Here is a 22,819-nt window from a genome sequence, read left to right on the forward strand (position 1 = left end):
TGGCTATTAATTCACAGATATCTTGCAACTCTAGGAATCAACTTTCCTAGCACTTGGAAGAGACTAGATCTGGTTCATTTATGAGACTGGGAACTTTTATGTTCCTTCTTGTGCTCCACTGCTAAGCATTGTTTTGTCATCCCAATTTAAGGGCACCCATCAGGGTCAGAACCATCATCTTTTGCTTTTAAATAACAGCCAGGATCACAATTCTAACCACATTAGGTTAACCACATCCTTTTCTAAACAATTTGCTTCAAGTCACTTCTTCTCTTGACGTGTCACCAGGGCCAGTTCCCTTAAAGTGTAAGGAAATTACTTAATCCCAACATTCAATGTGCAATTATTTAATGTTCTAGGACTGCACATATTTTCCTGTTTTCTCCAACAGGCCAGTGCCAAAGAACAAACCTCAGAGGGAGCTGTGGTTAGCATTGTCTAAAAACTGTTAGACCACTTCTTCAAAGTTGATTTGTTGCAAGTGGATTTAGTCACTTCTACAGCGCTGGTGGGGAAGGATGTCGTTTAACCCAGTTTATCCAGGCTGCCCCCAAACTGACTCCCACTCTTTCCTCTTTGCAGTCATGATATATTGTACATTATTGGTTTATCAGCCTATGCCAAAACGGTGACCTTTGAGCCCAGAATAATACATTCCCAAATAAATGAATGCCATGCTTTATGCGTTCTTGAATCACTCTGAACTCAAGTTTATAAAAGTTCACGATTATTTGATTTGCATTAAAAAAGAACAACACTAACATTGTTCACTGATTTTAAAAAGCACGAACCCGACTGGAATAACCTAGGACAAGCACCATCTTTTGCTGCAAGCATACAGGCTACTTTGGTTGTGATGATCAGTTCTCTAACAGGCCTGTTACAGAACTGATCTCCACAACAAAAGTAACAGTTCTCTACCAATCATTCTCCTGTGGTTTATTCTCTCATGATCTTGCTCTCGTATTTTATTTACTTCTTTATTTATTTTGATTTCTATCCCACCCCGCCGAAGCAGGTTCATATCACATCTTGCAAGATATTTTTTTCTGGCCCCGAAGAGCCTGAGAACAACTTAAAATCCTGAAGTTTCAGACTGAGCCAAGATTCCCAGTAACCCTAAAGATCCACGGTATCTAGTTGCTCCAGTACAGAAAACCCCCCTCCCCCCCAAAAAACAGATAAAAGTCATGCAATTGGAGTCCAAGTTGCAACAGAAAGTCCTTCAGCCTGTATTATGTAATTCTCCCACAGGACTCTCAAATGCCACCCTTCCTTTAATCATACGCTCCACACTCAGATTAAAGCTACTAGACTCTGAATTATTGCACGGTTAATTGCTGGCATGTACATTAATAGAGCGGCCCTTAAGAGGAGAGTTTCTTTCCCATACAGTCATTCCAAGTAAAACATAAAAGCCATAAAACCAATACTGCCACTTTCTACCTTCAGTGGGTGATACAAGTCAGAGGAGTATTCATTTCCAGAATTGAAAAAGGGAGATAAATGACAGTCTCATTGGGAAAGGTGGTTGATAAAGTAATGAAATAAATATATTATTGATGGCTCTCCAGGAACAGTAATTTAAATTCTCTGAGTCTCCCATTGGACTCCAAAAAATACTACATACGAAGCCATACATTTAAAACTCCTTTGAACAATCTATGTTGTTGCTTTTTAATTGCCACAAAAATGTATGACGTAATTCAAGAAAACAAACATTGTACACATTTGGTTAGATATTTATCAAATTTATATCCTACTCCCTCTCCCCTGAAAAGGACTTGGGGTGGCTAACAGCATTTAAAACACACCAATAAAACAATACAAGGATAAAATAAATAATTAACATTTCAAAAACCTATCCCCATTAAAATCTATCCACTATCAAGCAGGGTGGGATGTGTAGATGATGAAGACAAAGCTGAAGTATGACAACAATGATGATATTCGATTTATACCCCACCCTTCACTCTGAATCTCAGTGGGTGGTTTCACACAAGAGATTTGGCCCGACCTAGGAACGCTTCCCATTCGATTCAAACATGCACGTTCACACAATCACATCTGCCCTCTGAGCCCAACCCCTTCCCAGATGGCTTCCAACCACATTTAAAAGCTACCTGGATCTTCCCAGTATCATCCCCTTGAGTCTCATTCAGCTCGCACAACTGCCAGCTGTCTGAATACCCCAGTGCAACTCATGGGCGGAAGAGCTGTGTGATCGCGCCAAGCCATTTGCAGTGCCGCTGGGATTAATTTTTTTACGAGGCCCTATCGGAGGTGCGCTTCTGCACTTCCCTGCATTAGCGCGCACACAGGGGACTTTTAGAAAAACCACCCTTTCAGCAGCAGTGGATATTTGAGCCATGTTAGCTGTGTGAAGGCGCAACCACCGCCAGCTGCCGGGATCCTGCCACTTCAACTGTGGCTGTTTGATCCTTCGAAAATGGACCTGCCTGGATTGGGGGGGTTTTGCCTTGGGATACTACCGCATCAATTTCCCAGTCTGAAACCACCCAGTGTCTCCGAGCAGTTTACAATCTCCTTTACCTTCCTCCCCCACAACAGACACCCCGTGAGGTAGGTGGGGCTGAGAGAGCTCTCACAGAAACTGCCCTTTCAAGGTCAGCTGTGCAAAAGCTATGGCTGACCCAAGGCCATTCCAGCAGCTGCAAGTGAAGGAGTGGGGAATCAAACTCCGTTCTCCCAGATAAGAGTCTGCACACTTAATCACTATACCAAACTGGCTCTCTGGTGAATCACAATCACGCAAAGGCCCCCTTGACAAGGAGCAGCCTTGCATGCCCTGCAGAACCTAGGGAAATCCTGCAAGGCATGCACCTCTTTGGGCAGCTGATTCCACAAGATGGGGGCCACTACTGAGAAGACACAAGGCAGGGATCCAAGGAGCATGTAGTAGGCCACACAGCCAATAGGACCTGTCAACATCCACCCCAGGGAATAGGTTGAAGGAGTCCAAAAATGGACCCAACTGTGCACACAGGGCCCACGCTTTATTAAATCAATAATGAATACAAAGATTCCAGTTCAGAAAATTATGCTTTTATCCTTTTGTTCTCATAGAATGCGTTAGTTTGATCACGTAGCTGCACCCTCTGTACCTCTTCCATTCTACAGACTGCTGAAGTATCAGCTTGTCTACTGTACACATGAAGAATTGTAGTGTCTTTTGGAAAGGGTCTCTCTCTCTCTCTCAGTCTCTCTCTCTGCATATACAATACAAATATTAAAGGATCAAGAGGTATCCAAGGATGCAGTTCTCTTAATTACTATATTTACATTAAACCAAAGGGTCTTTGCATGTGGGTGTGATCACCATTGTCAGAAAACTGCTCTTTATTTCATCTGCATTTCCATCATCAAGCACTGTAATTACCTGTAATTCTATATAACCTTGGAAGTGTTATATACAATTGGGTTGCAACCTTGTAATGGATCTTGTTCCAATTGATACAAACATGAAAAGTTTATCACCAGACAGTTTCATTGCCAAACAATATATTTCACATCATCCTTCCTCGAGCCTTGAGCTCACCTGCAATAAAGCCAGGGAGGAAGAAAAGGGGGTCTTTTCTAACCCAAATTCTAAACACTTGCTCATTTTCAAAGCAAATGAGGAAGCCCTCCACAGAAGAGCCTCTCCATCTATGCCTAATCTTAAAAAAAAAAAAAGGGGGGGGGGGGAGAGATAGCACTGAAAATTATTCAGAGCCACGTCAGTAAATTAGGGCACCTAATTCATGGCATTAGTAAAACATTGACAATTGCCTGCCCAGGGACCTACATTGCAAGTATTATCTAATAATTAGTGTGTTAATTGGCTTCTTGCAGGGTTGGAAGTGAACTGTCGGAAACCAGGAACCAATCTTGTTTGCATTTAATCAGAGACACTAATAAAGGTCAGGAAACTGCCTTGTTGAACAAACAGGAGAGAAATAATGAGTGTGCTTTTCTTGCACTGTAGGATGACTGAAACCACTTAGAAGCTGTCAACCGTTTCGCCACTGCAACCAAACAAAAACATACCCAACCCCACATTGCAGCATTATAAGTCAGCTTGTGGGCTTCAGCAAGTAAGGTAGCCTCATAGAGACAATGTAACTGAGGAGGAGTCTTCTTGTCCCCCCAGCCCCCACCCCAGAATGTGCTGTTGGAAGAGAGGGAAAGGTGTCCTCGTTTCTCACTCAGTTCCATCTCACTCAATCCTATTTTGTCACTCTCACTTCATATCTCTGTTCTCATTCACTCAGTCCTCATCTCTCACTCAATTCCATTCTTTACTCTCACCCATAAGCCTCCCGGGGAGTTTCTGACTCATAAAGCCTGTGGAGAACCATTATTAGTTCTAAAGCCACACAGCATCAGGAAGAAGCATGTGGTATCTGAAAATTGGCCAACCTGATCGGTTGCCATTGATAACAGGAAGTGATCCTACTTGTTTGGTAACCTTTCTGTCACTTCTAATAAATAATTACACGGTGCCAGGTGTAGCAGTGGGAGCTTTACACACTAGTGCGGGGGGGGGGGGTGTCTCCAACCTTTTTGAGCTTGTAGGCATCTCTGGAATTCTGACACAGTGTGGTGGGTATAGCCACAAAATGGCTGCTGCAGGAGATGGAGCAACCAGAGGAAGTCGAAGTGGAAGATTAATTTAAAAAATACACTGGGAAAGAGGAATGTGCCAGAGGAAAAAAAACAATGCTTCAATGGCTGCCGCTGAAGCAACATCAGCCACCCTGAGCCTGCTTTGGTGGGGAAGGCAGGATATAAATCCAATAAAATAAATAAATAATCTGCACAGCAAATCAGAACTCAGATGGCCAAACAGAAGTGGCCCTACCCGCTCACCCAAAAAACTGGGTAGGCACTATGTAAGGCAACAGTAGGAACCATGTTGGGGACTCTTGCACAAGAGTCCAAAGCACAAAACATTGTGCCACTCCAATGCATACTGTAGTACAAATGCAGAATACAATGCCTTTCGTTCCCTGACAGGCAAAAGTTAAGTTCATTAAGACACTCATTTGCTAAGACCCCCTTAAAATGTTTTTTTTCCTGGGGATCCCACCTCATGGAAGTGAAGCAGTGAGTACCAGGGCCAGGGGCTTTTCTGGGGTGGCACTATGTCTCTAGAGTACCCTGCCTCAAGAGGCACTCCTGACACTTTTAACACTGACATTCAGGTGCCAGTTGAAGACTTTTCCATCTCACCTGTCTTTGGGTTGTGAGTTTTAGCGGCAACACAGTGATTATTGGCTCCTTTTACTCTGCTATTTTTATTTCTAATCACGTTTTGTTAGCTGCCATTTTTAAATTATGTGGCTTTCTTTTTTAGGCACCAAGCCAAAAGGTTCTGTTCATCTATGCTTTCAATTAAGGGGCAGATTTTTAAAAATGTTAGAATCACTTAGCTTGGAAACTGTTGCTTGAAGCAGTAAAGAAAACATTCTTTATAGAGACTTACAGTGCAATAAGAACATAAGAAGACTCCTCCGAGACCAGACCAGTAGTCTATCTAATCCTGTTTCACACAGCAGCCAACTAGTTGCCCTGGAGGGCCAACAAACAAGGAAGAGAGGTCAAGGCCTTCCCTGATGTTGCTCCCTAGCACCAGGTTTCAGGGGTTTTATGGCCTCTAAATATGGAGGTTTCCTTTACAATCTGAATCCTTCTAAATCCATGGCCTTAAAGAGCAGCGTAACTCTGTTTAGGCTTGTATAGATTGTGTACTAAGCATATTCCAGGGCTCTCCTTCGTATTTATTCTTGGATGCTTTCTTAATCCTGCCTCATCCTCTGCTCCCCCATTTTTACTGAGAAGATGATGCAGGCCATGTCTAGACCTTCCATGCTATCATATTTCCTGGAGCTAGTCTGGGCGTGCATGTTTTTAATTCTTCCTCAAGACTACAGAGTCGTTCCTATTTAAAGCATTTCAGCATGCTGAGCTGAAACATTCCTGCCCTTCCAAAATTACATCAGTATCCATTTCACAAAAGAACAAGTGGCCGATCCAAAGTCACTGAGGGAGAAAGTCCAGATACCTATTTATAGATTTTTTTTTTTTGCTACAACCTTGCACCCAGTTACTCCGGCTTAAGCTTATTGGCTTCAGTGGGATTAATTTCTGCATAACTGGCCTTGGTACAAGGTCCTTTATCCTCTTAGAACATGAGCAAACCTTTGTTTAGAATGCACTCGACGTAATACCACATAAAACTATTTTCTCTCTGCTCCACTAGAAACCGCCACATCATTTGAGGGAGTACACAAACATACTGTTCAAGAAGGGTGCAGCAATTTCACTTCTTTGTAAACAGGTGTACTTTGCTCTAGGCCAGGCTTTCAAAAAATATAGATAACTTCAAGAGGGGATTGAATAAACATATGGAGCAGAGGTCCATCAGTGGCTACTAGCCACAAGGTATAGATGGAACACTCTGTCTGGGACAGTGATGCTCTGTATTCTTGGTGCTTGGGGCAGCACTGTGGGAGGCAATAATGGGAGTGCTTTTGGGGGCACAGTGGGGGGCAATAGTGAGAATGCTTTTGGAGTCCTGGCCTTGCTGGTAAACCTCCTGATGGCACCTCAGTTTTGGCTGCTGTGTGTCATGGGTGCTGGGGACCCTGCAGAGGAAGTTGAGCCTGCAGAAGAAACTGTGCCCCTGCCACCTGCACCGGTGCCCCTGCCTCCTGCTGGAGAAGATCCCAGCCCCCCTGCCTCGCCCTCTTGGGTGGCGCGTGTGCGTGACCGCCTCTGTCAGGACCTCAGGGATCGGAGGAGGGCGGCACGCTCACAAGCAAGACGCTCCCTGAGCCCTGAGTTTTGAGAGGATTCTGGCCCTTCTAAGAGCAAGGATGCTTGAGTTGCAACAGGATCCTGGCTGCCTCTCTGAGCCAGCAATTAGCCCAAATGAGCAACAGCCAGCAGAGGGCTATATAGCTGTAGGCTTTGGGAGGAGGCTTTGTGGAAGCAACTAGTCATCTCCCTGACGTTCTAGCAGCCACTCCGGCTTGACTTTGGTTTCCGGACTCCCTGACTTTGGCTTGTGACTTCTGGACTCCCTGACCTCGGCTTCTGGACCTTGGACCTGTGATACTTGTACAGTGATTTGGATTTGGCGCCTTGGACCCTCCTGCTTACTGGCTACAGACCTCGGACTGCCCCTGGACTTTGCCTGACTTGGCCCCAGCCGTGACACTGTGTCACACAGAATGTTGGACTTGATGGGCCACTGAACAGATCCAACATGACTTCTCTTATGTTCTTATGGTATATATTGACCAGTACACTACAACATCACAAACCAACCTTCCATCATCCTCAGATCAAGTCTCAAAAGCATTGTTAAAAATAGTTCCTTATTTTTAAAAAATTTAAAAAGAACAAATGTATAAATCAACAAATATAAGTGTTGCATTTTAAAGAGAAAATTTAAAGGCATTCAAGGTAAAACTAACAGCTGAACTAACATTTGGTTTACTGATATCAACATCTTGTGTTCTAATAACAAAGTCCGGCTATCTTTGGATACCTAAATATGGTGACTGGAGCTGTGAACGGGCAAGATGGATCTTTCTACAAACCTGAAAATGGCCCTAGGTACGCAGAAAAATGTGAAATCTAAAAAAACCCAACAACAATGGGAAGCTTTAAGAAATCTAGAAAATGATAAAACAAGAACCTGTAGCTTTAGGCAACAGATTCACTCAGTGGCTTTTGCTAAGCAACCACAGCATTCCAAGCTTGATTCCCTCAGTAAAAGCCAGGGCCCTTTCCAGCCCTATTTTGGCCTCTGTGGGAAAACTCATTGGGGTCAGGCCTGGTTAGAGTTGCCTGCTCCAGGTTGGGGATTTTGTGATGGTCTGAGGTGTATAAAGTTTGGAGAGGAGAGGGGCCTTGGCATGGTATAATGCCACAGAGTCCATTTTCTGCAGGGGAACATTTCAGTTGTAACTATGGGGGATCTCCAGGTCCAACCTGGAGGCTGGCAACCTGAGGCCTAAGCATTGCTTGATCCCAAGTTCTGAACCCACCAAGGGCAAACCTAATGACTCAGTGAAGCTTTCTTACCGGCCTCATGTCCAGCGAGACCTGACCTGCTGCATCTTACTTTTTTTTTTTACTTTATTTCACGGTGTTCTGTGATTAAAAGAAAGCGTGTTCATGGAATCTAATTAACAGCTATCCACATTTACTTTGCCAACTAAAGTCAGCTAAGGATGCAGAAAATAAAGCCTTAACATCACAGCCTGAATCCCACAGCCTTTTTTTTTAATGTCCAGAATGATGAAGAGTTCTGGAGAACATGAAAGCCTGAAAAATGTTCTGTGTTACTCTGGCTGGTCTTAACCAAAGGTATTGCATGGATTTTGTTTATGGGTTCAGATATGGAACAACATGGCTACCTTCATTTGTAATTCTCCTAGTCATTCTCTTCAGGGGTGGAATTCTAGCAGGAACAATTTTGCATATTAGGCCACACACCCCTGATGTGGCTACATCAGGGGTGTGTGGCCTAATATGCAAAAGAGCTCCTGCTAAAATTCCACCCCTGATTCACTTGATTGTTAAAAGATGTAAAAAATCATTACCGTTCTTTTTAAAAGTTCAAGACATTGGACTGGCACCAGCACAGTATTTCCAGGGGGGGGGGGTGTGTGAAAAAACATCCACCCATGTAATGTAAGCCTCCATTGGCAGTCTAAAATGCTGTTCCTGGGATGAGACCCGCCCCCAAAGGAACGGTACTTCAGGGGACATTTTGAGCTGTTGAGGGAGGGTAGAGTCAAGATATTCATGTGGATCTGACTCATTGCTTCATTTTCTACCTATTAACAAATGTGTTTTTATTAATAGCAGCTTATCAAACCTTTATAAAAGGTGTCTTTTTTTGCTGTTTTAAATAAGTTGCTTTAAAAATAGCCAGACAATTAGCCAAATCTTTTTGACCAGTCAAATAGCAGTCCTAATTACTTGTACTTTATTTATATCTGTGCTTTGAATCTGTTGCTGGGATGTTCCAGCCCTCAAACAGACCTTTGAAACATGCAAGAACTGACAGAGTAAATATTTGCATATCTTTGTTTGAGGAACAGGTACCTCCCACCATACAATTTTTTAAAAATGAAAGATTAAAGCGCAACCTCTAGCAAGGGTGTCCAGTACTTAATTCTAGAGCAACATCTGGATGGCTTGATCAATGATATATTTTCTCTTTTTCCACAGGTTTTGTTGGAAGGAAACACTTGAAATATTGGTGGTGGTGGAAAGCGTAATCCAGTCACAACAACTTACAGTGACCCCATAGGTTTTCAAGGCAAGAGAGGTTCAGAGGTGGTCTTCCATTGCCTGCCTCTGCATAGCAACATCGGTATTCCTTGGAGGTCTCCCTTCAGAACAGGACTGAACCTGCTCAGTAACTTCTGAGATCTGACAAAATCAGGCAAGCCTCAGAGCTATTAGACCTCAGGAAAATCACAGGAAGGCATTTATTTGAACTGAAGTCTGCCAGTTGAGAGACAGTTTGGTGTAGTGGTTAAGTGTGCGGACTCTTATCTGGGAGAACCAGGTTTGATTCCCCACTCCTCCACTTGCAGCTGCTGGAATGGCCTTGGGTTAGCCATAGCTATCGCAGGAGTTGTCCTTGAAAGGGCAGCTGTTTTGAGAGCCCTCTCAGCCCCACCCACCTCACAGGGTGTCTGTTGTGGGGGGAGAAGATATAGGGGATTGTAAGCCGCTGTGGGTCTGATTCAGAGATAAGGGCAGAGTATAAATCTGCAGCTGTTGTCTTCGTCGTAGTCTTTGTCTTCATTCCTAAAAATAGTTTCCTGGGAGGAAACCTGATTGAACAATGGGAGACTTACTTCCCAGTAGACCTGCATTTCCACTTTCCACCCATGGTTCATTGTTATTTGTTGGTGTTTCCTTGTGCTTTTTTTTTTTTAAAGTGTCCTCTACAGGTGCTGAGTATTCTCTATATGTAAGCCACCTCTGGACCTCTAAGGAAGGGAAAAGCAGGGTAAAAATACTAATTAATTAAATTGTGGTAAAACTTGGGTTTTTAGATAGACAGACAGACAGACAGAGAGCGCCTACACAGAATGCCATTTCTTGCCTTCAGATTGATGGGATTTTACACACCTATTAAGATGTAGAAACCAGTCCACTGATAAGAGCTAAGGTAGGATAAAGTATATGTGTGAACACAGCTATAAATGCCAGCCTCCAGATGGGGCCTGGGGATCCCCTGGAATTACAGCTCATCTCTGGAGTATAGCGATCAGTTCCCTTGGAGAAAATAGATGCTTTGGAGGGCACACTCTATGGCATTGTACCCCACTAAGGTCTCTTCCCTCTCCAGGCTCCATCCCCAAATCTCCAGGAGTTTCGTTATCTGGATTTGGCAACCCTACCCCACCATCCCTCACCAGCGGCCAGGGGGCACCCAGCAACCCCAGAACACACATAAGCTCACAACACATGCTTTCCTGCACACAGTTCTAAGCAAGTGCTGAAAGTATTCGTAACTACAAGTGAGTCTTTTTCAGTGCTAGGTTTCCTTCTCTCACTGATCTGTAAGCACAGGTAAAGAGGAAGAATTATCCCTTGGTATTTGTTCAGCCAGGCAGGACAGGCGTTCACGGGTTGAACATTCCTGCTGCCTTCTCTCCTTTGCCTCCCCTCCTTTCTCCTATGTTTGCCCACATAGGGCTAAAAATCAGGTATCGAGTTTGGGGGGGGGGAGGGGGGAAGTTACTCTTCTGCATTGAAATGTAAATTAATGAATATCAAATGAGTGAACCAGTGCGGATGGGCTCCAGTGGAATAGGAGGCAGTTCACGCGTGCATGCTTGGTCACTCGATCGTGTGACGATCTTCATGTGCTAACTGTGCATCGCTGCTCACCCTGGCCTCAGAGCCTTTCAACAGAATCCACTCTGAAATTCAGCTAAGGCCCATAATATCTGAGTCCTGTTAAAACATTGCAACGTGAAGTATTATCCATGGCTGAGTCAACATTCATTTTCAAAAACAAGCTCTTTAATGCAGAGCAGAGGTTTCATTCTTTCCACACCTTAATGAAACTGGAAATCTCTCTTTCCGGCATTTCAGCCATCTCTGCCCAAACCAGAAGTCCTGCCAGAGGATGATGAGAGTTTAATTAAACTGTAGCAAACTGTCTTGGGAACGCCTCCTCAGATAAATTGCTCTGTCATCCGTGATCTGTTAGTCTTCTGACTGACTGCTTCAGAGCGCTGGCCTTTCGTGTGGTTGTTTATTTTGATAAAAAAAACACCCAACCAACATTTGCCGCAGAAAACAAGGGACGCAAAGGTCTTCCACACATCTGCATAGTTCAGGCCCCCTTCTTCCCCAGTTTGGCACAGAGTGGGAAACACAAACTTGTTGAATTTTAACTTCACCAAAGAACAGGATGTCCGCTTCCAGAACCGCTCTTCAAGTATGCCAAGCTGCCACACCAGCATTCTGCCACGTTGCTAACTCCTACCCAAAAATATTTTCCCCTCCTTTCTGACATGCAGAGTTGATCTACTTTCAACCATACTAAAGAGTTTCATCTTGGAACAAGTGTTATTTCTGAAGCAGGATGAAATTGGTTGCCCAGTTGCTAATCTATTCACTCAGTAACCCAGCTGCTATTTTGTGTAAATATGGCAATATGTTAAGTAGTAACATACATTATTATTATTATTATTATTGGGGAGGGACTGTGGCTCAGTGGTAGAGCATATGCTTGGTAAGCCGCCCTGAGCCACTTGTGGGAAGGGCGGGGTATAAATCTTAAATAAATAAATAAATAAAAATAAATAAATAAATAAAGAAGGTCCCAAGTTCAGTCCTCAGCATCTCCTACTAAAAAGGGTCCAGGCAAATAGGAGTGAAAAACCTCAGCTTGAGACCCTGGAGATCCACTGCCAGTCTGAGTAGACAATACTGACTTTGATGGACTAAGTGTCTGATTCAGTATAAGGCAGCTTCATATATGTCCATTATTATTATTATCCTGCATTTTCCTGTGTGGATCCATCTTGTCCGTATATGTAAGCTATCAGTTGGTGCTGCTGTCACCACTATGAACCCATATATGAACCCAGCTCTCAGGCCTGAAAACTAGCAAATGAACTGGATGAATTGTGTTTTGTGACTTGACTGGTGCCCATGAATGACACCCATGAATGTCAGCATCCACCTGATTCTGGTCAACACAATCATAAAAGACATAAGCTAAAGGCTGCCTCCTACCTGGGGAATGTTCAGCACAAGTTGCCAGGGCACAAGGCTCCTGTGGATGAGAGCAACAGAGCCAAAACATAATAGAAAAGAGCAACGAGTTCTCTTGCAACTCCAGAAGACCAGCATGGGTTTCCAAAGACCTCATCTGACACTGCGACGTCTTGGTGGACATCCAGAAAACAGGCCACTACATAGATGTAATCTTGGACAAAGCAGGCTTCAGAAATACTTCCTGTTGGAGTTTACACCTGGAATGCCCACCTCCTGTACATCTGGTGGCCGCTTTATACTCCAGATAGTCTCACTGGTCTGGAGACATGGAATGTACTTTGCCACACACTAATGACAACCCCCCCCCCCCAAAAAAAAAGGTGTCCAGCTCTTGATACCTAGTAGCAGGGCTTCTGTGTCAGAGCACAAATGCACAATTACTTACAAAATCTAAGGAGTGAAGAATAAGTAAAATAGAATTGTTTAGTGTGGGGAGTATTTTTACAAAGGGAATATGATTGTAGTTTTTATGGATTGGAGGCAGAGCCAACCAATTTTTCATCTGGTGAAAAACGAAAAAGGAATCCCTTTGGCGACAAAAAAAAATGCTACAAAAGGATTTATGAGGAATGCATGGACAAAAACCATCGTAAGGAAAGGAACTAGGAAAATCCAGCTCAGTGTTCATGAAAAAAGTTTCAACGAGGTCTATAAAGGAAGTAAATCATATCATATCTGTTCCTTATGGCTTCAGAAATCAGTTTCCTTTCCTTTTAAGTGAAAGAGAAGGGAACATTTTTACAACTTGGTTAACATCTGCTAGGGCAGATGTGGGCCAGATATAACTGCTTCATGGACTGCCAGTTGGCAATTCCCGATTTGCTGAGATCATGTCAGAGAATGGCTCCAATGCTTGGAATGCGCTTAAGTATTATTATTAAGATGGTCCTGTTAAATAACGCTCTGGGTCAAGTAACCGTAGCTGAATTATTAGCACCAGGGAAAATAAATAAATAAATGGGCACATTCCAACATCCACTCTAAGACAATCACTTTCAGAAGATGCAGGGTCACAGATTTCATGCATTATGTTAATAACGAACAGATTCTAAATACCGTACTTTGTTATTAACTGCATTCCTCTTCTTGGTGTCGCTTCATGGAACATTAATTTTCACCAACTCACCACGGGAGAGCAATCTCTGCCATCACATCAGCATACAAATGACATCAGTCAAATCTAAGAACAGGGCTAGGAGTCGGCAGGTCTGAGAAACCTGGGCTCGTATCGAATTTCCATTTTTAATGTTTATGGATAGACATCTGAATATTTCAGCACATACAAGCACCATTTATTTTAATGTCTATCCCCAATCCATCCTGAAGGGGGGAGGAGAATCAGTATGCATTCATTTCAACCTCTGGACATAATTCTTTCCCCCCTTTTTCTAAATAATAACAAAAAGCAGAATGGATTGGCACAACTTACTATCCACCAACTCAAACACAGCCCACCGATCTTATCTGGTCCCTCACTAGCAGCCCTATAGATCTCCTGTTTTGCATGACATTTTAACCAAGATGAAAAGGTGGTGGGGTAGGGAAGAGAATGATAGCCGTCAAGAGTGCTGCTGAAAGCAAAAGGACTTAATGTCAAAGATTGCATGCATTACGTTAATACTGAACAGAGATTCCAAATAATTGCATTTTGACACGGTCTGAATGAACAAGCTCTGCGCTGGGACACAGCAAATTTTAAGTCAGCCACAACTCATAACTAAAAATGCCATTTTGGAGTAATTTTGGAGTAAAATGACATTTTGGAGCCGCCCTGAGTCTGCTTGCAGAGAGGGCGGGATATAAGCTTAATGTAATAAATAAATAAATTTTTCAATAGTTTATATCTACTTTGAGTAACCCAGGTAGCCACAGAGCAGATTTAACTATCTTCATTGCTGATTTGTCCTCAAGAAAAACTGGTATACTCAAACCACTTTGTTAATACTCTATGGAGCTACACCACTGATACATCTAGTTAAGCCCTGCCGATTTTGACAGGCAGTAGCTCTCCAGAGTCACCAGCAGATAAAGCATTTTCTTCTTCTTCTAGCATTGAGTCCCCAAGGGCCTTTAACTGGAGACAGTGGGAACTTTGCTAGGGACCTCTGCCCCATAAGGCTCGTGTTCTACCCCAGAGACACAGTCCATCCTGAACACTTTTAATCAACTTGGTGGGAAACTACCAAGTCACTTTAGCATCCTGGATTTTAGCGGTTTTCTGGGTCTTTTTTTTTTTTTTGCTACGACAAACATCAGATGCAGTCAACTGTTGCTGTTTTTTAAGCAGAGGAGGTGCCATTTTATCCTCCAGAGAGCAGCCAAGGGCTTGCTATATATTTTACAACCCAAACCACCCATTCTCATGTGGCCGGGCCCCCATAAAACAGTTGGTACCACCCAGCAGAGCTTCAAGGTTATGGACCGTATAAACACAGTGTTTTAAATGAGTATGCAGAGATGCAAAATGCAAGCACAAGATGTCACTTAACTTTGCAGTATGGAACCTCTCAATTCCTTACCATTTTAAAACTTTTTTCTGCTTCTTGGTGTGTCAGACTGTGAGCATCCCTTGACGAAAAGTTACCTGGGCTTCCAGAAGCAAGCTAAATCCTCAGAAGTGAATACTGGACCCTTGGGTTATTTATTTAGTAGTTTTTTAATTTAGGGAGCAGCTGTGGCTCAATGGGAGAGCATCTACTTGGAATGCAGAAGTCCTACATTCAATCTTTGGTATCTCCAGTCAAAAGATCTGGCAGTAGGTGATGGGAAAGGCCTCTGCCTGAGACCCTGGAGAGCCTCTGCCAGTCTGAATAGACAAGACTGACTTTGATGGATCAAGGGTCTGATTCAGTGTAGGGCAGCTGGTGTAGTGGTTAAGTGTGCGGACTCTTATCTGGGAGAACTGGGTTTGATTCCCCACTCCTCCACTTGCACCTGCTGGCATAGCCTTGGGTCAGCCATAGCTCTGGCAGAGGTTGTCCTTGAAAGGGCAGCTGCTGTGAGAGCCCTCTCAGCCCCACCCACCTCACAGGGTGTCTGTTGTGGGGGAGAAAGATAAAGGAGACTGTGAGCAGCTCTGAGACTCTGAGATTCGGAGTGGAGGGCGGGATATAAATCCAATATCTTCATGTCTTCGTGTGACCTTTCTCCAAGCTTGAGGCAACACACATCATTCTCCTTTCTTCTCCACCTCATCCTCACATCAACCCAGTGAGGGAGGTAAGGCTCAGAGAGAATGATGGAGCTGAGGTCTCCCCAGTGAGCTTTCATGACACAAGTGGAGATTTGAACTCTGGTCTCCCTGATCCTAGTCTCACCACGACACCACACTAGTATTAGTAGTTGGCCATACTAGAACAAGAGCTCTCTACACATAAAGCATGCTAAGCTGGTTTATTAATAACCAAATCAATAACTTCAGGCAACAGGGAATCCGGCCAGTAGTTCTATGGCAAGTTGAAATAGGGACACGCATCAGTTGAAAAAGGTAGAGAACTTGCATCACAAGTTAATTCGTAAGGCTGAATCAAGCATTTGCAAAACTCTCTAACCACAACCAGAAACTTGGCCATAACACGGGCTGTGCAAATGAAAGAACGATGTTGCAGTCTGAATCCACTACAGGAATGTTTCCTGATGTTAAACTCCTTCAAACTTAGGAACTCTAAAGAGCAACAGAAATGGAGCATAAGGTGGAGACGTCTTTCACTCAAGGAAAGTTAAACGTGGGAGTCTTTGTTTAGAAAAGAAACTAAGTAGAGGAAAGTTTCTTAAAATATGGATGGCATGATAGCACTGGATAGAAGGAAATTTTGCTCCCTCTCTAATCACTTGGATAACCCCCCAAACTCTGTGATTAAGTTGCCTGGTGGTAGGACTACCGAACGCAAGTATGCCTTTGCACAACACATACTGAACTTATAGAAAAGGTGGCCAAACTTGCTTAACATAAGAGCCAAATGTCAAATGTTTGAGAGCTGGAAGGAAGGAAGGAAATAGATGGGGAGGGAGAGGTGGAAAAAAGCCACTTTAAATGCATTCTCCAAGCCACCAGAGAATGGTTTGGCTTGGAGAAGTGACTTAAAGAGAGAAATGACTTCTCCAAGCCAGCCAACAGGGCGGTGGGGGCTTCAAGAGCCACAGAATATGTGTGAAAGAGCCACATGTGGCTCCCAAGCCACAGTTCGGCCACCCCTGTTATAGAATATGCTGCCATAAGATGAAGCTTCAAAAGCCTGAAGAGGGGACCAGGTAGGATAGGGCTATCAACAAATATTATCAACAGACACTCCACGTTCCAAGACAGTCTCTCTCTAAATGCCATCTGCTGGCAAAGAAGAGCAAAGAGATCACCATCTTCTTAGAGCTTGTTGGCTGTTGGAATGGAAGAGTGCTGAACTAAATAACCTGGAGTTGACCTCAGCAAGTCTTCAGACTCAGAAATAAATGCATGCATGCTCTTCCCACTTTGCAAGTCTTGGAGCATGCCGGCTGAATCTGAATGTATGAAGAGGTTTGATTACCCAGGCTTGAAGGAAGACCAGGGATTCCTCACTACAGGTGCCAAAACAGCAGGGAAGGTGAGAGGGTATTGTCTGATCTCAAAAGCTAAGCAGGGCCGGTACTTGGATGGGAAACTACCAAGGAAGCCTCTGCAGAGGAAGACAACAGCCAACCACCTCTGCTTCCCACTTGCCTTGAAAGCCCCTTGCTGGGGTCACCATAGACGAGCTGCCACTTGACATCACTTTACGCACCCTAACTAAGGAAACTGCATTGTGAGCCATTTACTGTTCATGTGAAGTCAGTAAACACTTGAATTTCACATCATGCTGAACTCTGGTCTTTTTTTCCATGGTCCTTTGACCCTGGCTAGTTTATAAACGCGTTTTGCCACACCATTTGTGTGTGCGCAACCTTCCAACAAAGGAGCCACTGCACACGTCTGAGAAGCGGATCCTGCAATAAAACTGTGTTAGAATAGTTCCACAAGGCTCGCATCTGTCAACGTCAACAGGCTTTCACATGTGCAGATGTGCGCCAGAACTACAGCCCAGCAACGCTCTTGGCTACCAACCTCCACCTCCGCCAAACAGAACGCACGCACATGAACGGAGCACTGGGCAGGCACCAAAGGGAGGGGAGAGACGCTCTTCCTAGGCGGAGAAAAGCTTATTATTATTATTCTTTTTACCTTGCAGCTGAGCCGAGAGGGACTCCTGGTGCTGCTGATACTTGAGGGCCACCGCCTCCGCCTTGCGCAGCTGGTTCTGCACCTCGTAGTAGAGCATGGCCCCGTAGATGAAGCCGAAGACCACGGTCAGGAGCAAGAGGGTCTGCAGGATCCGCTTCTGTTTGCGGGAGCACATCCCGTTGCCCATAGTCCCTTCCGCCGGGGACCCCCCACGTGTCCTCAAAGCTTCACACGGGCAGCCTGGGGCAGCAGCGGCAGCAACCGGCGACCACCTCGCGGAGTTTCAGCCCCGCCTGCGCTGCCATAGACCCCCGAGCGGCTCCCTCGAACCCACTGACACTTAGCTCGGCCAAGCATCGAAGGTCATGCCGCCGCTAGGCTGGAGAGGAGCGCGGGACACCTGGCGGGGCTTGAGGTCGGAGAGAGGCTTTCCCCGGGGCAAGGCGGAGCTTCGCCCGTTAGGCAGACTTGCCTTCTGGCCGCCTGGCTGACTGCCCGGTTACCTCGCTGCCGAGGCTGAGCATGAAGCTTCTCGGCCGGCGTGGATCAAAGCGGGCAGTCGCGGGGCATCTCCAGCGAGCGGATCCCGCCGGCGCCTCACTTCGGTGGACGCGCCTCCCGGCAAGATCTCTCTTTCGCCCGGCGATCAGCCCGCAGGAGTTCGGTTTCCCCCCGGCCCGCCTGCAAAAACTAAGCCTGCGGGTCCTCGCCCAAGCGCTCCCGCGGCGCGCTTTGGAGCGGCTCTCGGGGCTCCTTGCAAGAACGGTCCCTCCGAGCCAGATGCCTCTTAGGAGATCTCTTTGGCGCTCTCTGGGGATCTGCCTCCCCCCACCCCAAGGGCTGAAGTTTGTAGTTGCAAAACTGATGGGGGGGGGGTTGGGGGAAACTTCCCTTTCCCTGCCTGGCCTTGGCCACCTTCCAGTCCAGCTCTTACGTGTCACCTCCACTCTCGGGTCGCTTTCTCCAGCGGGATCCCCGAAGGAAGTCCCGCTCCGGCCTCGGCCTCATTGGGCGCAACCTCGGGATTCTCCCCGCCCGTCGGGGTGGCAATCCGGGCGCCGATTGGCCGAGCGCCGCGTCGGTCTTTAGACCGTCTCCCCCGCCTTGCGCTCCGCCCAGCGCTTTTTCCCAGTCTGGAGCGCGCCCGAGAGTTGAGGAAGTGGGCGGGGCTGCGTGGGAAGGGGGGTTGTCTCCATCTGGGTTGGGGTGGGGGCGGGGAGTGGCGTTCTGCGATGTGGTCGCTCTTCGCGTCCTTTTGTGTGTGTGCATTAGTGCATTATGCATTCCGGCTCTGGGAAGCGCGGCGTGTGGATGCGTCTCCCTCCCCTTTCCATTGTGGAGGTGCAGTTTAAACTAACTCTAGATTGGGCTACGGCTGGCTATTACTGACTTTTCAAATGCGTCTTTTGACACAAGGATGAGTGTAATCCTACGCAAAGATGCAGCAGCACCCTAAAAGCTGTGAAGTCTACGGAAAGAATTCTCAGCCTTCTCCACCTCATCATCAGGCTGTTGTAAGGACAAAGACGAGGATGGAACTACCCATGCCAGTCTAAGCTGCTTGGAGGAAAAGTGGGATGGAAATGCCATTATACACTCAGGCTGCGATCACACACATTAAATAATGAACTTTCAATGAATGCACTTTCCCACTAGATTTAGCCAGTTCACACAGTAAAATCCACTCATAAAGTACACTGAAAGTGAATTGAAGGTGCATTATTGTGTGTGTGTGATCACAGCCTCAGTGTCTACCCCACTGAAATCAGTATATATTTTAGTACGGTGGGTTTTAGATTGGAGTAGCTCTGGACAAGGTTGCCCTGAATCCGCAGAGGCCATTTTGTTAGCTGCATAAAGTGAATCCTCAGACAGCAGATAGGGAGAAAGTGCGAACTGGGGTTTCCTGCAATGGACAACCACGATTTATCTGGAAGCTGGAACCTGGTTAAAGAAATTGATTCCCTGACTTAAAAAAAAAAACCCACTAAAATATATACAGTACATATAAAAGAAATGTCTTGAGGAAAAGAAAACCTGTTGTGTTGTTTGTTAGATGGGGCATGTGTGGACCGCAGGAAGTGCGTTGTAGAAGAGGCATCACATTGTGTGAGAGAAGGGGAAATGCTCCATCTAGGACTCAGCTGCCATCTGCAAGTTTGATAACTATTTATTTATTGGATTTATATCCTGCCCTCCCTGCCAAAACAGGCTCAGGGCGGCTCACAACGATAAAAACATTTACAATTCTAAACTTTAATAGTTAAAACATTGAACAGATTAAACAATAAAGTCCAGGGGTGGCCAACAGTAGCTCTCCAGATGTTTTTTGCCTACAACTCCTATCAGCCCCAGCCGTCAGCCATGCTGGCTGGAGCTGATAGGAGTTGTAGGCAAAAAACTTCTGGAGAGCTACCATTGGCCACCCCTGCAATAAACAATTAAAACAGATTAAAACAATTTGGTGCTAGTATCATTAATTTCCAGTGTTTTCAGCCCTCGGGTATCCTCAAATACTACTATCAGTTCAGTTGACGGCAAGTCGAAACAGAGTTGTCTTACAGGCCTTGCAGAACTGGACAAGGTCCCTCAGGGCTCTTACTTCTTCCGGGAGTTGGTTCCACCAACAGGGGGCCACTATTGAGAAGGCTCTCTCTCTCGTGGTCTTCAATCTTGTCTCCCTCAGCCTGGGGATCAATAACAGATTCTGTGTCCTAGATCTAAGCACCCCCTGGGGAACATGTGGGGAGTGGCGGTCCCTAAGGTAGACAGGTCCTCGGCCATATAGGGCTTTAAAGGTAATAACCAGCACCTTGTAGCGAATCCGGTAAATTTTTAATAATTAACTTCTTTTAAAAAGTTAATTTGTGTTACTTTTTTAGTCAATAAAAAGGCTTTTCACTGATACACAACCCATTAATCAACAAGATAGTGACTTTTTATGCTTTTATGCTTCATATATGTTAGATCAATAATTTGTTCGACATCCTAGTAAAGTAAGGTTGGCTGTCATTTCAGCTCCCATGGTATGGATGGGATACTGAGACACAGAAGCTTGCTCAAGTCTGGAGACAGACAACTCCTGGAGGATACAGGTATCCATAGTTATTAGCCAAGGTAGCTCAATGACTTCTCCATGTTGACAGATGTATCCCTTGCTGCATGCCAATACAAAGACTCCAATGCCTTGACACCCTGCTTTTGTGCATGCTGCTGGCCACTGGAACCTAGCTGACTGATGGTCTCGTCCAGAAGGGCTATTATGTCTACGGTATGGGATATGGATGAATGGCCGTATTACACATCACTGACCAGGAGATGGCCTTACTTTTAACATTGATAATCTGTGGGGTTTCACGGGAGGAAGCTTTTTGCAGGTGTGGGCAAAGCAATTAGGCAATTGCCAAAAGAGCCACTAGGTGGAATTGCATTCATCAGGATCTGCTGCTTTGGCAGCAAAGAGCGGCCGCTCTGTCTTTAGGATATAGTGCCAAGGTGCAGAGCTACAGCAGAGAAGCTCAGGCTGCACATACCAGAAATCTCTTATCAGGAATCGCTTATCAGCTAAAGCAGGGGTGTCAAACATGTGGCCTGGGGGCCAAATCGGGCCCCCAGAGGGCTCCTATCAGGCCCCCAAGGCAACTGGCCGCCATCTGCTTCCTTCTCCCTCTCTCTTGCTTCCTTCTGCATCCCAGCTTGCTCTGCCAGGCTTGCTCAATTGCACAGCAGAGCTACTGAGCCAATCCCTCTTCCTTCTATTGGCTGAGGATCCTCCCCATCCTGGTCCCCTGGGGAAGGAAGGAAAGAGCCAGAGCCTCCTTTGCCCAGTTCCCTGGTTCACACAGGAAGGATACAAAGAAAGCACCATTAAGACCAAGAAGTGCTAATGTTTTAAGCATGTTTTATTTTAAGATTTTTAAAAAAATCTTTGTTTTTGTAGGTGTTCTTTATAAAGTTTATATCTCTGCTACCTGGCATTGCATTTTATGACACACACAGCCCAGCCCAACAAGGTTTCAATTTATGTCAGATCCAGCCCTCATAACAAATGAGTTCGACGCCCCTGAGGTAAAGAAAACATTTTCTCATCATGATTTTTCCTCCACACCACCCTTTTGTCTTGGCCTCTTAATGAAGCTGAGCACAGTCAGCCCATATAGGGAAGAGAAACGGACTTGGTGTCCAGGGGCTCTGGAGTTATATGGGAGGACTATGCTTCCAGGTCTTCAGAGCTGACTTGCAATAAAAATTGCAGAGATAGAACATAACAAATAAGTTATCCGATAATAATCAAATTCTGCGCGTTTTCAGTAATGCACATGGGAGTGCTTCTCAATGCACAGCCTGGTTTGATTTACAGCCTGCCCTACCAACTTGGGATAAACCTAACTCCTCCATCCTGGGCATGGTTCTCTTATATTAATTTGGCATCCATCTCAAAAGCCTGCAGGAGTACTGGGACTGGTTTCTGTCTGATGGCAGCGTACATTGGTAACGGAATTCTTTCTAAATTCAGGCCACAGCTAGCTTTGTTGCTAGAACACATTTTCTATTATTATATGAAGGGTTGTGCAACATGGATGGGAAAAGCAAACACAAGGAGAAGGTATATGCAAATAAAAGAGGGAAGTGGCAGAAACTATTGACCGGTGCAGTTGGCAAGAGTTATAAACGAATGCATGGTATGCTGCAAATGAAAATGAAGCTTGGTGCCCTGAACTGGGAAGCTCAGACTAGCCTGATCTTGTCAGATCTCAGAAGCTAAGCAGGGGTGGCCCCGGCTAGTACTTAGATGGGTTGTGATGCTGAGGCAGGCAATGACCAATCACCTCTCTTCATCTCTTCCCTTGAAAAACCAAAAGGGTGGCCATAAGCCAGCTGTGACTTAATGGCGCTTTCCAGAAAACCCCCAACTCTTACCAGGTTTGAAAGTGGGGCCCTGGAGGCTTTGCTGCCTGCCCAGGTGAGTGGCTGTGTTCTAGCTGCAGGAGGAAACATGCCCTTCAGTCAGCAGAATGACAATAGCACACATGCTGCCTGGCTGAATGACAGGGATTTTTTTTTTTTTAATGTCAGATGGGAGGGCAGTTTCAGGGTTAAAACAGCAAAGGATGTTTTAGCCTATAGGCAGGGCCGGCTCGCGCACTAGGCAAATTAGGCATTTGCCTAGAGCACGGGAGGGGGGTGCCAAATTGGGCTCATCCCAGTATGCCAGACAAATGCCTAATTCCCCCTGCCCCCCCCCCCGGCCTGCTCAGAGGAGTGACGCCAGCCTCCCTCTTACCTGCTTCG

The 22,819-nt window shown here is 45.4% G+C and overlaps 1 protein-coding gene across 4 annotated transcripts in view; it reads right to left on the bottom strand.

Annotated features, from left to right (window-relative positions):
* GOLIM4 (golgi integral membrane protein 4) overlaps window positions 1-18,522 on the bottom strand; it is a 79,592-nt gene extending 61,070 nt beyond the window's left edge. For 2 of the 4 annotated variants that reach the window (XM_060242458.1, XM_060242457.1), the window contains exon 1: window positions 17,528-18,522. In XM_060242458.1, the coding sequence (XP_060098441.1) occupies window positions 17,528-17,714 (187 nt within the window). In that variant the 5' untranslated portion in view covers window positions 17,715-18,522. The remainder of the gene's footprint in view (window positions 1-17,527) is intronic. The other 2 variants (XM_060242460.1, XM_060242459.1) reach the window with 1 other exon arrangement.
* Between the last annotated feature and the right edge of the window lie 4,297 nt (window positions 18,523-22,819).

The sequence above is a fragment of the Heteronotia binoei genome, chromosome 6 (genome assembly GCF_032191835.1).
Source record: "Heteronotia binoei isolate CCM8104 ecotype False Entrance Well chromosome 6, APGP_CSIRO_Hbin_v1, whole genome shotgun sequence".
NCBI lineage: Eukaryota > Metazoa > Chordata > Lepidosauria > Squamata > Gekkonidae > Heteronotia > Heteronotia binoei.